The sequence below is a fragment of the Oryctolagus cuniculus genome, chromosome 10, assembly GCF_964237555.1.
Source record: "Oryctolagus cuniculus chromosome 10, mOryCun1.1, whole genome shotgun sequence".
Lineage (NCBI taxonomy): Eukaryota > Metazoa > Chordata > Mammalia > Lagomorpha > Leporidae > Oryctolagus > Oryctolagus cuniculus.
In genome coordinates, this window is record NC_091441.1 from 86,862,068 (window position 1) to 86,876,513 (window position 14,446).

Below are 14,446 nucleotides of genomic sequence, written 5' to 3' on the forward strand. Positions count from 1 at the left end.
TGTGGTAGAGAAAGACTCTATGGGTATCTTCAGTTTGGCTAACTTTCTCTAAACACTCTTATAATAAGCAGATGATATCATTTTTTTCTTCCTCTAGAAATTCAACAATCAAAGTGCCTGAGCACCAAAAAACAACAACAACAACAAACAAACAAAACTGTTGCAATGACTTTGGTTCCCAGCTGATCTGCTTTAGGTTTAACAAGACTACTTCTACCCCCTCAGTAGCCTTTTCTTTGACTGTGCTTTGTTCTCAACATCATATTGACAAAGTCTTGTCTGTTCAGCTGTGACAAGTATTCAAGAAAAGCTTCGGGATCTTCATCCCATCCTTAACAACATCCATCACTTTGTTCCTCTTGTCTGCAGCCAATCTGGGTGTGGCAGTGTTGGCACCCACTGATCAGAAAGGTTTCTACAGGGTTATGTTTCAGTCAGAACTTTGTAAGCTGAACCAGTTGGGGTGTCTCTGGTGTCGCCTATTCTTTCTGCTGTTAAATAGCATTCTTTTCAATTAGGGCACAAACAATATTTTCCTTGCAAATTGATGTGAATGATCGGCTGCTGTGGATATCATCTTCAATTTTCTCTAATTCCTTCTGAAAACAAGGTATCCACTTCTAAACTGCTGATTTCTTATTACCCCCATAAGCTTTTAGTAAAGAATCAGTGATTTCACCACTCTTATACCCAGGCTTCAGCATAAGTTTGATATTTGTTCTTGCCTCGATTTTAGGAGAATATATGTCGGTCTGATAGGAACATTTTCTAACTTGTATCTCATCCTTCATAGTGCCTCATCTTCTTCAGTCATGTAGTAGCAAGTTAGTACAGGTTTATTTCTGGCACAGAAAGGTTTTTAAATCCATGCCTTTGCCTTTTTTTTTTTTTAAAGAAATAGACATCTGAATAAGCTTTTTTGAAGATTTTTAATTTTTTTAAAGATTTTATTTATTTATTTGAGAGAGAGAGTTACAGACAGTGTGAGGTAGAGACAGAGAGAGAGGTCTTCCTTCCATTGGTTCACTCCCCAGGTGGCCACAACCGCTGGAGCTGCACAGATCTGGAGCCAGGAACCAGGAGCTTCTTCCTGGACTCCCATGCGGGTGCAGGAGCCCAAGGATTTGGGCCATCTTCTACTGCTTTCCCAGGCCATAGCAGAGAGCTGGATTGGAAGAGGAACAGCTGGGACTAGAACCAGCCAGCGCTGGTAGGATTGGATTGCATGCTGGCGCTGCAGGCAGAGGATTAACCCGTTGCACCACAGGGCCAGCCCCAATTTTTAATGTTAATTAATTTGATTTGTAATGTTTATACACTCTAAACTAGAAAAAGGTGAATAATACAACCTCTTTATTTTACAAACATGGTTATTGAAGCACAGAAAGGGAGAAATTATTTGCCAATAATTGACAAGGCTGAAGCTAAACCCATTATTAAAACCATACTATTGCTTCTTTTTTTGTCCGCTGCTGGGTCAGCCATGGCGGCCGTGAAGACCCTGAATCCCAAGGCCGAGGTGGCCAGAGCCCAGGCGGCATTGGCGGTCAATATCAGCGCGGCACGGGGACTGCAGGACGTGCTGAGGACCAACTTGGGGCCTAAGGGCACCATGAAGATGCTTGTTTCCGGCGCTGGCGATATCAAGCTCACCAAAGACGGCAACGTGCTGCTGCATGAAATGCAAATTCAACACCCAACTGCCTCCTTAATAGCAAAAGTAGCAACAGCCCAGGATGACATAACTGGCGATGGTACTACTTCAAATGTCCTTATCATTGGAGAGTTACTGAAGCAGGCGGATCTCTACATTTCTGAGGGTCTTCATCCCAGAATAATTACTGAAGGGTTTGAAGCTGCAAAGGAAAAAGCCCTTCAGGTTTTGGAACAAATCAAAGTAAGCAGAGAGATGGACAGGGAAACACTTATAGATGTGGCCAGGACCTCTCTGCGTACTAAAGTTCATGCTGAACTTGCAGATGTCTTAACAGAGGCTGTAGTGGACTCCATTTTGGCCATTAAAAAACAAGATGAACCTATTGACCTCTTCATGGTTGAGATCATGGAGATGAAACATAAATCTGAAACTGATACAAGCTTAATCAGGGGACTTGTTTTGGACCATGGGGCACGGCATCCAGATATGAAGAAAAGAGTAGAAGATGCGTACATCCTCACATGCAATGTGTCATTGGAATATGAAAAAACGGAAGTGAATTCTGGCTTTTTTTACAAGAGTGCAGAAGAGAGAGAAAAACTAGTAAAAGCTGAAAGAAAATTCATTGAAGATAGAGTTAAAAAAATAGTAGAACTGAAAAAGAAAGTCTGTGGTGATTCAGATAAAGGATTTGTTGTTATTAATCAAAAGGGAATTGACCCCTTTTCCTTAGATGCTCTTGCAAAAGAAGGCATAGTAGCTCTGCGCAGGGCTAAAAGGAGAAATATGGAGAGGCTGACTCTTGCTTGCGGTGGAGTACCTCTGAATTCTCTAGATGACCTAAATCCTGATTGTTTGGGACATGCAGGACTTGTGTATGAATATACATTGGGAGAAGAGAAGTTCACCTTTATTGAGAAATGTAACAATCCTCGCTCTGTCACATTATTGGTCAAAGGACCAAATAAGCACACACTTACTCAAATCAAAGATGCGATAAGAGATGGATTGAGGGCTGTCAAAAATGCTATTGATGATGGCTGTGTGGTTCCAGGTGCTGGTGCAGTAGAAGTGGCAATGGCCGAAGCCCTGATAAAATACAAATCCAGTGTAAAGGGCAGGGCCCAACTTGGAGTTCAAGCATTTGCTGATGCATTGCTCATTATTCCCAAGGTTCTTGCTCAGAACTCTGGCTTTGACCTCCAGGAAACATTAGTTAAAATTCGAACAGAACATTCTGAATCAGGTCAACTTGTGGGTGTGGACTTGAACACAGGGGAGCCAATGGTGGCAGCAGAAGTAGGCATTTGGGATAACTATTGTGTGAAGAAACAGCTTCTTCACTCCTGCACTGTGATTGCAACCAACATTCTCTTGGTTGATGAGATCATGCGAGCTGGAATGTCTTCTCTCAAAGGTTGAATTGCAGCTTCTCTTGTGTCTGAATTTTGAAGACTCCAGAGTGATCCTGAAAAACAGCTGTGGGATTTTTGTCCAAGTTCCAAATGATTTTCAAAAGAATTTTCTTTGCCCATTGTGGGGAGGGGAGAACAATACTGGCACCTATTCAAATTACAATGTTCTGAAATTATGATTACAGTATTTTTTAAATTGCACTGAATATATACACATGAAGCAAATCCTTTTACCCAGTGAACAGGATGTTTTGCTTTAGCTGTAGTAGCAAACTTACATGTTAGTAAGGATATGTTATTTACTTTATTAAAATTCCTTGGAAAACAAATTTTAATGGTTTAATAATTTGTTCTTATGGATATATTTAAAAATTATCCAACAGTTTCCTGTTGTTACACATTTAAGTTTTAAATGTTTATGCCATTACAATTTAAAATTGTGAAAGCATCCATTTCTTTGTTATGAGTAAAATTATTGGATCAGTTGGACTTTCACACTTGAAACAGATGTGCTGGAACACTGTCCCAGAAAATGCAGACGAGCAAGCGCTAGAAGCAAGGGAATTGAGAGGTACAATTATAAAGAGAAACAAAATTAGAGGCCAGTGTAATAAGGGGTGGGGGCTACTACACACAGGTGGTTGTTTTCAATCAACATTGCTTGTGTAAAACGGTCGGTCCTGAGCGCTCTAGCGCCGGCTTGTCTCACACCCGGATGACTGTTTCCTCCTCCATGTTCCTTTGAAGTTGTTTTATACTCTGTAGTCCTGGAAGGTGAAGTTGTGTTACTACGCTGAGTGCAATAAATGTTGTTGAAACCCTAAAAAAAAAAAAAAAAAAAAAAAAAAAAAAAAAAAAACATACTATTTGCCAAACCCTCAACTCTTATTTTGCTTTCTTCCTTTCTATACAATGATTTTTGAAGGGTCACTGAGAATGAAACTTGCTAACCAGATAGTCAAAGTTGGTGTAGTTCTATTAAACAGATGTCTGTTTGGCAAATTATCATATTTGTGTGCTTAAATTGTTCCTTAGAGAATTAATTTTCCTGACTGTATGAAGCATCAGTCTGGTTTAATGCCCTGTAAGTTGGTTCTTAAAAGTGTTACAGATAAGAAATAGTGTCTACCTTAATCAAAGGGTAATATTCAGCAGATTTAAAAAAGCCAGTACCCCCTTTCATGTTCAAGATACACCATACTTCACCACACCATTGATCCCTATCACGTTTCCTAGAATAAAACTGAAAAGAGACTATGGAGATTTTTACACTGAGCTTCCAGATTATTCTTTTCTTGAATAACTTAGGTCCCATTTTACCATGCCTAAAATTGTACCTAAGTAATTTATTCGAAGTGATGTTTCAAGCACAATCTCCCAATTTCCCACAGGTGAGCTTTCATCTTTCTTACGTCTACTGTAACTTATACATCTTTGTACCTTCTGCATCCAGTAAAGTTCTGCACATAGTATTACAGTGTGATGTGGGAATTCTGTACTATGGACATCAAGAGAAAAAGGCCACAGGTGTACTGGAAGTATTTCACAACTGAATCTGCCAGGCTGAGGGTGGGAGATTACACACTTGTTGATTTCTGCAGTGAAAAAGCCAACCATGCCACTTTAAAAGTAGTAATGTGATACCACTGAAAGCAAAGTTGGAAGAAGATTCCATAGCACACCATATGTAGTAATTCTGCCATTGGGATTCAATATACAGGACTATCTTCAAAAATATTGATAAAAGTGTAGTAAAATTGTTACAACATGATGAGTTTATGTATTTATTAAATTTTTGCATGTAAGTTAACCAGAAGTTTTGATAATGTAATTGTTAGTAATGGCTATATTTAACACCAGTGTTCAAACCTGACTACCAGTGCTAAATATTAGAATTGGTTCTTGGGAGCCAGGATGACCTGGCTTTAGTCACTACTGGAAAGGTCTAAATCAATGATCTGGGGTTGAGTCATGACGTTTCCAACCACTAGCTCTGAAACTGAGCAAATCCCTTCCTTGTGCTTCACAGTCTTTATCTACATAGTGGAATAACAGTAGTAAATAGCTCATGGTTTACACGAAGAATAAATGAGAAGGTGCATGTAAAATTAGTGGAAGGTTTTCTAGAGCAAAACGAATGCTGCCTTTTAGCGATAATGTTCAAGAAACATTGACCCAGCAGTAGGCAGTGAGTGGGTGGATGAATGGACGGATGGGTGGGAGGAGGGATGGGATGAGTAGATGGATGCATGAATGAGCAGACAGGGGAACACTTTCCAAGAGTGGAAGTCTTTTCCAGTGGCGGGGGCGGGGGGAGAGAATGCAAACAAAAATGAGCTATGTTCATCCACAAAAATGCCCCTGAGGAAGAAATCATGCCTGTCACTTTGAAATGAAGGGTGAGGTCAGTGCCGCAGCTCACTAGGCTAATCCTCCGCCTTGCGGCGCCAGCACACCAGGTTCTAGTCCCGGTCGAGGTGCCAGATTCTGTCCCGGTTGCCCCTCTTCCAGGCCAGCTCTCTGCTGTGGCCAGGGAGTGCAGTGGAGGATGGCCCAAGTGCTTGGGCCCTGCACCCCATGGGAGACCAGGAGAAGTACCTGGCTCCTGCCATCGGATCAGCGTGGTGCGCTGGCTGCAGCACACCAGCCGCGGCGGCCGTTGGAGGGTGAACCAATGGCAAAGGAAGACCTTTCTCTCTGTCTCTCTCTCTCACTGTCCACTCTGCCTGTCAAAAAAAAAAAAAAAAAAAAAAAGAAAGAAAGAAAAAAAAAAGAAGGGTGAGTTTACCCAACTCCTCTGTTTTTTGTGGAGTTTCAGGCCTAGCATTATAGACTGGGAGACATAACACGACATGCTATTAGGAGCGGCAGCTGCCCCTGGAAAAGCAGAGAGACAAGTGCCTCTTACTCACTGCTAACACAGCAGCCTCCCTCTGGGAGCACAACGTTAAATCCCTTCTATGGCACGCTATTTCTTCATGTCCACACCTCTTCTCTTCAGAAAAGGGCTGAGTCTATCTTTTTCTGCATCCTGCCTCAGCTAATATCAAGTGTCGTTGTCTTCCCTCTGGCTGCTGCCTTCTCTGCTCAGTTCACCTAAGGAAACATTTCTTTCCTGCTCGTAGTGGATTGATGGCAGCACAGCTCAGCAGTGCCCTGAGAGGCTGTCTCTGGCCAAGAGGAAGTCTGACATACTGGGAACTGTGCTTCTTCTCAGACTATGTGGAGCCCTGTCCCTCGGAATTGTCTCTGTATCTTGGTTCCAGTCAAAACTTTAGTTCACTTCCCTTTGCAGGGAGGAAGGGGTGGGCGGAGTGGAAATTGAGTCTTCTGTGTAGTTAGGTCGCAGAGGAAAGCTAGGAGTGGGAACTCATTGCCTACCAAACTTAGTTTTATACATCCTTCAAATTGCCAAGAGCTGATGCAATCCAAATAAAACAAGGTGGCCTGCAATGGAGCCTTTTCCACCACTCTGTGACCCCCATCTGTCCTAAGCAGGTAATTCTCCACAAGGACTTGCTATGGACTGAATGTTTACCTCCTCTGCCCCTCCCCCACAGTCACCTGCTGAAGCCCTAATCTCCAATATGATGGCATTCAGAGTCGAGACCTGTAGCGGATAATTACAGTTAGATGAGGTCATTAGGGTGTGGCCCTCCTCATGGGATGAGCACCCTTCTAAGAGGAGATTTCAGTGGTCAGGAAGAGTCCCCAGCAGAGTCTGACCATGCTGGCAGCTTCATCTCAGACTTCCAGGCTCCAAGTCTGTTGGAAAATTCCCTTCTATTGTTTAAAGCACTTGGTCTGTAATATTTTGTTATAGAAGCTGGAGCTGACATGAGAGACTACTTTTCACACTCTCCCTTAAGATCTTCCAGTGTCCCCTGATTGAACTCAGAATGACACCTACATTTCTTAACATCTCCTACAGGGTTTCATGCAGCCTGATTCTCACATACCTCCTGGACTTCTCTGGCTACTGTCCCTAAGGCCGCTCAGAACTGTCCCAAACTCTCCTCCACATTACAGTACTACATGTATCTAGAAACTGATGTCATATTTCCATTTGGGCTTCTAATCCTCACAATAAACACCCTAGTTTTGTCATAAGTATCTCGGGGACAAGGCTATGTGTCCCTCAATCTTGCAATTGTTTCTTAAATTCAGTGCTTTTATGTATTTATTATAAGAGTAACACATAAAATCTTACTATTTAAGGAAATCTAGTAATTTATAAGTATATAGAATAAAACTCAAAAGTCTATTTTTAAGGAGGTTTTTTCCATGTTTATTTATTTTCATTTACTTGAAAGTAGAATAACAGAGACAGAGACAAATTTTCTATGTGCTGATTCACTCCTCCAATGCCTGCAACCGCCAAGGCTGGGGCAGGCTGAAGCCAGGAACCTGCAGATCGATCAAGGTCTGCCAGATGGAAGCAGGGGTCCCAGCTCTTCATTCCTCACCTGCTGCTTCCTGGGATGCATTAGCGAGAAACTGGATCAGAAGTGTGGAGTAGGGCAGCTTGGACCAGCACTCTGTAGTAGAATGCAGGCACCCCACAGTGCCACAGACCTACCCTCATACCCTCACAGTCTCTCCTTTCTCCCTCTAACTTCACTCCCAGGCAGTAACAATTATAAATAGTTTGATACCTTCCAGAGCTTTATCTCTGCACTTGGGACTTATATGGACATATGCATAGGGTTTAAAACATAAGCAAATTGGATTATATTATTACCATTACCATGCAATTTAGTCTTTTTTTCTCTGATATCTTTAGAATTTTCTATGTTGGTATATATGGATGTTATTTTTTTAAGATTTATTTATTTATTTATTTGAAAGAGTTACATAGAAAGAGGAGAGTCAGAGAGAGAGAGAAAGAGAGAGAGATTGAGATCTTCCATCCACTTCTTCACTCCCCAAATGGCTACAACAGCCAGAGCTGAGCCTATCCGAAGCCAGGAACTTCTTCCGGGTCTCCCACATGGGTACAGGGTCCCAAGGACATGAGCCATCTTTTCCTGCTTTCCCAGGTTGTAGAAGAGAGCTGGATTGGAAGTGGAGCAGCCAGGACTGTAACTGGTACCCTATGAGATGCTGGCGCTGCCAGTGGCAGCTTTACCCACCACACTGCAGCGCCAGCCCCTGGATATATTTTATTTTTAAAAGCACAAACCAAAATTTCCTTGTGTCCTCGGTTCATTTTCAAAAACTTTCTGAGTCTCTCCTTCCTTATTTGTAAGTTGGGAAATAGAAACTACTTCTAGATTTAAATGTGAAGGGGAACATGGAGTGTAATGAAATCATGAATGGAAAGTATTACTGCCTAGTTTATGGTGAGCATTGAAAATAATAACTGTATTCATAATATTTTATTTATTAATGTATTCTTATCATAAATTGACACCTGTTGACACCAATCATTCTATGCATATAATTTTATTTAATGCCCCCAACAGCCATGCAATTTGTAGTCTTGTGCCAGGTTAAGTCCCTTTTGTGGTGTGTGTACTGGGAAATACGTGGTGTACATTCATGGAGGCACATTCACATTTGAAAAGATATCAGCAAAGATATTTTAATGGAGGTAAAGGCAGGCCTGAAGCCCCAGGAAGGAAGAATGAGTTATCAGAAGCCGAGAGAACTGTAGAGAGAGAGTCAGCTGAGAGGACCTGTGGCATTCTGTAGAGGTGACCCACAGGAGAGGAAGCTGGAGAAACAACCAACGCCCTGATCTCAGGCCCCTCACACTCTCAGACCTGCCAGTGCTCGTACTACACAAGCAGATTTCAGAGCGTGAGGGGCCCACTGACATAGCCCCTGCAGCTCCGCCTTCCAGGCACTCAATGGGAAGCAGAGGGTGAAGAGGAAGCAGTTCCAGCTTGCAGACATGACTCATTGTATTTGCAACATTTCTACAGAATGTGTCTCCTTTCAGCCCATTCTCAACAGAAGGAAGCTGACCCTGAGAGACGTTATGTCACCAACAGTGGCCACGAGGTAGAAATGTGTGATTCTAGAGAATCGTAGCCATGAGCCATGTATTTCACCATGAATGTGAAGAGCATGGCTCACTCATGAGCTAAGAGACTGAATCTCAAGTTGAGTAGAAAACTAGGCTCTATGAGTCCATTTTTCATTACTAAAATGAAATACCTGAGGCATCCTGCTTTATAAAGGAAGGAGGTTTGTTCTGGACAGTTTGGGAGATCTAAGATCTAGGGGCAGAGTTTCAAGGCAGCACAGAGCATCCTGTGGACAGAGACAGCAAGTGCAAGTATCTGTGCCTGTATGTCTCTTTCCTTCTGCTTAGAGAGCCAGTGTTATTCAATAGGGCAGTTCCACCCTAAACTCCATCCACATGTGACTTTGCAGATTAAACTCCTCATGAGGTCACAGTGACAAACTATATTTAAACCATACCCTGGGCCAATGTCAAAAGAAAGAACTATCAGTTCCCAGTTATACTGTATGTGTCCCTATGACCTGCAAATACTTGGGATTCTTTCTCATAATAACAAAGTACACGAGTGGCACCAATGACACTACTGAAGAACCAAACTGACTGTTGCATGAGGTGGGGGAGAAGACACCCTTAGAGATACTGTCAACGTAATGACATCGAATGTAGCAAGGAATAGAGCACTATTTGCCAGTTGGTGTTTTCTATCCATTTGCATTGTTAAAGAAGTTAGGATGTCTGATTTCTTTTTGAATTTTTAAGACTATAAAATAAAATCATGGGGCCGGCACTGTGGCACAGTGGGTTAATGCCCTGGCCTGAAGTGCCAGCATCCCATATGGGCACCGGTTCTAGTCCTAGCTGCTCCACTTCTGGTCCAGCTCTCTGCTATGGCCTGGGAAAGCAGTAGAAGATGGCCCAAGTCCTTGGGCCCCTGCACCCATGTGGGAGACCAAGAAGAAGCGCCTGGCTCCTGGCTTTGGATCGGTGCAGTTCTGGCCGTTGCAGCCATCTGGGGAGAGAACCATCGGATGGAAGACCTCTCTCTCTCTCTGCCTCTCCTCTCTCTGTGTAAATCTGACTTTCAAAGAAATAAATAAATCTTTAAAAAAATAAAATCATTAGGTGAAGTTGTTTTTCTTTTAAAATAATAAAACAAACAATCTGAAGACTTCAAGTTATTATGGATAATTTTAAGGTATGTAGCGTTTACTCACTCATTGTCATTGGTCAAAACAGAAGCTTCTCAGTTATACAGTTTGGTTTGGTTTGACTTATTCTTTATTTACATGTGGCTTAAAACATACTCTTAACTAAACATTTAAGATGAAAAAAGCAAAAATATAACGAACATTAACATGTTTACCATTTTTCCCTCATGTTGATATCTTCTGGATTCATCTGTGGATCTATCAGATTATAATTTTTGCTTTTTATTAACTTATTTGAGAGACGTTGAGAGAAAGAATATGAGTGTTGCATTCCACTGGCTTACTTGCCAAATGCTCACAAGGCCCAGAGGTGCCAAAGCTGAGAGCCAGGAACTCAATCCAGATCCGTGTGAGTGGCAGGAACACAACTCTCTATACATCACCTGGTACGTCCCTTGCCAGAAAGCTTGAATCAGGAGCTGAGGGAGGCTGTGAAACAGGCAATTCCATCTGGGACATGGGCATCTTTAACAGTTGTCTTTAGCGCTGTCTAAGCCACTGGCGAAAATGCTTGTCCCTGATCAGAAATGTTAAAGCACACCTTGGCACATCTCTGTGGCCTCAACTTCCATTGCCCAATAAAGGAAACTCAGTGTTGATTATATTAATTTGGATTTTGATTTATTGGAGATAATAAAAACTGTCATAATGGGTTATTTGCAAGAAATGTTGCAAACAGAAACCCTGAAATTTTTTATTAACTTATCATTTTGAAACAAAATTCACAAACATTAAAAATAAACACATTAATTTCAAAGTGAAAAATCTAAGAATTCCAGACAATCAATTCATGAAGCCATTTTTAAAATTCTATTTTCTGAAGCTGTAACACCTGTTAAACCCATCTCTAAATAACCATTCCATCCTCAACCAAGATGTGTTGTTTTCTTAAAATATGTTTGGTTACAGAATTAATTCAGAGTAAATTAACTATTGTCTGCCCTTTAGAAAATTTTATTTTTATTTATGTGAAAGGCAGAGAATCACAGACATATAGGCAGAGTTCTCCCATCCACTTCATTCACCAAATGCCTACAACATGCAGGGCTGGGCCAGACCAAAGCCAGGACCAGGAACTCAGTCTGGGCTCCCATGTGGGTGGCAGGGACCCAACTACTTGAGTAACCACTTGCTGCCTCCCAGGGTCTACACTAGCAGCAGGGCGGGGGTCTGAGCTCAGGCATTGTGATACAGGATATGGGCATCTTAATCCCTGTGCCAAATGTCCACCCCTTCTGCTCTTTTTCAAAGAAAAGAAGTTGGCACTTTTTTTTTTTTTACATATAAAGCGATTACTCTTGATCATTTTGAAATTTATTTTATTGTCACCATAGAAAAGAGCCGTGGAAGCTGTGGGGTTCTTGTCTTAATGCAAGAAAGAATTCATGTGTGAGATAGAGAGTAAATTAGTAAGGCTTTATTGGGAATAGGGCATCTGTCAGAACGGAAGGAGAGATAGTGAGTGCCTAGTCACTCAGACTGGGGGAGAGTGAGGTTACATGGTTGAAGGGAGAGAATACACCTGGGCAGGCCAGGCAGCCAGCTCAGCAGACAGCAGAGGGCTGAGCATGTCATTTTTTAGACTCCTGGTTTTTAAGGGACTCTCTTTACCTCTTCCCCCTTCTCCTCCAGGATAAAGGATGGGGAGCCCTGGCAGAAGGATGTGTTGGGTGAAAATATGAAAAATTCCAAGTTTACTGTTGAAGTTGTCAGACAGAGGAAGCCTTGCTGGCATCAGCCAAGGGACTTCTCTCAAGGGTGCACGCCTTAGAGGAAGGATGTTCATCAGGCCACGTAGAAGGGGCGGGACCACCTGGGTAGGACTCTGAAATCAGATGCTGGATGCAGATGCTGGACTGCTGTAGATGTCAGTTTCTTTGGCCCTTCTCACACACAGAGGCTAATTTCTAACTTACTGCCTAACGTTATTATATAATATGTATAGATATAAGTTTTTAGAAAAATGTAAATCACTTTTTATGATATGCCATGAGGGAAACAGTCAAGTTAGTTATTAACCTGAGAAGGGATCCGAGGAGTATTGCTACGTAGAGTAGTTTGTTGTTTTTGTCCGTTCAGCCCCATTTCTTCTGGCAACACTGGCTGGCATTTCCTATGGTTGCTACTGTCTTCTAGTCCTGGTTCTACATGGCTTTAGGTAAGGTGACCTGATGGGCACCTGGACCCCAACCAAGAAAATGAGACTGAAATGCTGCTGGACACACTGATTCAGAACTAGACTGCAGTGCCAACCAATGACTTTAACTAGAACCAGCAGAATAAAGAACTCATGGCCAGTGTCGTGGCTCAATAGGCTAATCCTCCGCCTGCGGCGTTGGCACCCCAGGTTCTAGTTCTGGTCGGGGCGCCAGATTCTGTCCCGGTTGCTCCTCTTCCAGTCCAGCTCTCTGCTGTGGCCCGGGAGTGCAGTGGAGGATGGCCCAAATCCTTGGGCCCTGCACCCACATGGGAGACCAGGAGGAAGCACCTGGCTTCTGGCTTCTGGCTTCGGATCGGTGCAGCGCGCCGGCTGCAACGCGCCAGCCGTAGTGGCCACTTGAGGGGTGAACTAACGGAAAAAGGAAGACCTTTCTCTCTCTCTCTCTCTCTCTCTCTCTCTCACTGTCCACTCTGCCTGTCGAAAGGGAAGGGAAGGGAAGGGAAGGGAAGGGAAGGGAAGGGAAGGGAAGGGAAGGGAAGGGAAGGGAAGGGAAGGGAAGGGAAGGGAAGGGAAGGGAAGGGAAGGGAGAACTCACTTTTTGCTAGCACCACTGAAACTGGAATTAGCTTAGCCCTGACAAAAGCAGGCTTCCTGAGAAGAAAGCAACACAGGGATAACCGAAGGCAAGTGATGGACAGTCACAGAATACTGGCCACAGGTTGGAGCACCTGGGTGCAGCTGTTACTGAACTCTGATAGACTTCACTGCCAGTTGCATCAACCAGTATTTTGTTTTTTTTTTTTTTTTAACTTTTATTTAATGAATATACGTTTCCAAAGTACGAATAATGGATTACTATGGCTTCCCCCCATACCGTCCCTCCCACCCACAACCCTCCCCTTTCCCACTCCCTCTCCCCTTCCATTCACATCAAGATTCATTTTCGATTATCTTAATATACAGAAGATCAGCTTAGTATACATTAAGTAAGGATTTCAACAGTTTGCTCCCACACAGAAACATAAAGTGAAAAATAATAGATGATTTTTTTTAATGATGATGAAATCAGATCAGACCTATTGTCATGTTTAATCCCAGTGAGAGTCAAGTTGGGAGTTGATAGTTTCTTTTTTTTTTTTTTTTTTTTTTTTTTTTTTTTTTTTTTTTACAGAGGATCAGTTTAGTATGCATTAAGTAAAGATTTCAACAGTTTGCACCCCCATAGAAACACAAAGTGAAATATATTATTTGAGTACTCGTTATAGCATTAAATCTCAATGCACAGCACATTAAGGACAGAGATCCTACATGAGGAGTAAGTGCACAGTGACTCCTGTTGTTGACTTTACCAATTGACACTCCTGTCTATGGCATCAGTAATCTCCCTATGCTCCAGTCATGAGTTTCCAAGGCTATGGAAGCCCCTTGAGTTCTCCGACTCTTATCTTGTTTAGACACGGTCATAGTCAAAGTGGAGGTTCTCTCCTCCCTTCAGAGAAAGGTACCTCCTTCTTTGAAGACCTGTTCTTTCCACTGAGATCTCACTCACAGAGATCTTTTGCCAGAGTGTCTTGGCTTTCCATGCCTGAAATACTCTCATGGGCTTTTCAGCCAGATCTGAATGCCTTTAGGGCTGATTCTGAGGCCAGAGTGCTATTTAGGGCATCTGCCATTCTATGAGTCTGCTGAGTATCTCACTTCCCATGTTGGATCACTCTCCCCTTTATTTATTCTATCGGTTAGTGTTAGCAGGTACTAGACTTGCTTATGTGCTCCCTTTGACTCTTAGTCCTTTCATTATGATCAATTGTGAACTGAAATTGATCACTTGGACTAGTGAGATGGCATTGGTACATGCCACCTTGATGGGATTAAATTGGAGTCCCCTGGTATGTTTCTAACTCTACCATTTGGGGCAAGTCAGCTTGAGCATGTCCCAAATTATATATCTCTTCCCTCTCTTATTCCCACTCTTATGTTTAACAGGGATCACATTTCAGTTAAATTTCAACACTTAAGAATAACTGTGTATTA

General features: G+C 42.4%; 1 protein-coding gene and 1 long non-coding RNA gene across 2 annotated transcripts in view; one reads left to right on the plus strand and one right to left on the minus strand.

Moving 5' to 3' along the window:
* Nucleotides 1-14,446, minus strand: part of LOC103349245 (uncharacterized) — a 35,554-nt gene that overhangs the window by 8,808 nt on the left and 12,300 nt on the right. The window lies entirely within an intron of this gene.
* LOC100354286 (T-complex protein 1 subunit zeta) lies at nt 1,455-3,401 on the plus strand. Its single transcript, XM_051853552.2, has one exon. It carries the CDS (start codon nt 1,484-1,486, stop codon nt 3,077-3,079), a length of 1,596 nt encoding a protein of 531 aa, XP_051709512.2. The 5' UTR covers nt 1,455-1,483; the 3' UTR covers nt 3,080-3,401.

Coding starts and splice junctions, on each gene's coding strand:
- LOC100354286 (XM_051853552.2), top strand. CDS start 1,484: ATGGCGGCCGTGAAGACCCTGAATCCCAAGGCCGAGGTGGCCAGAGCC.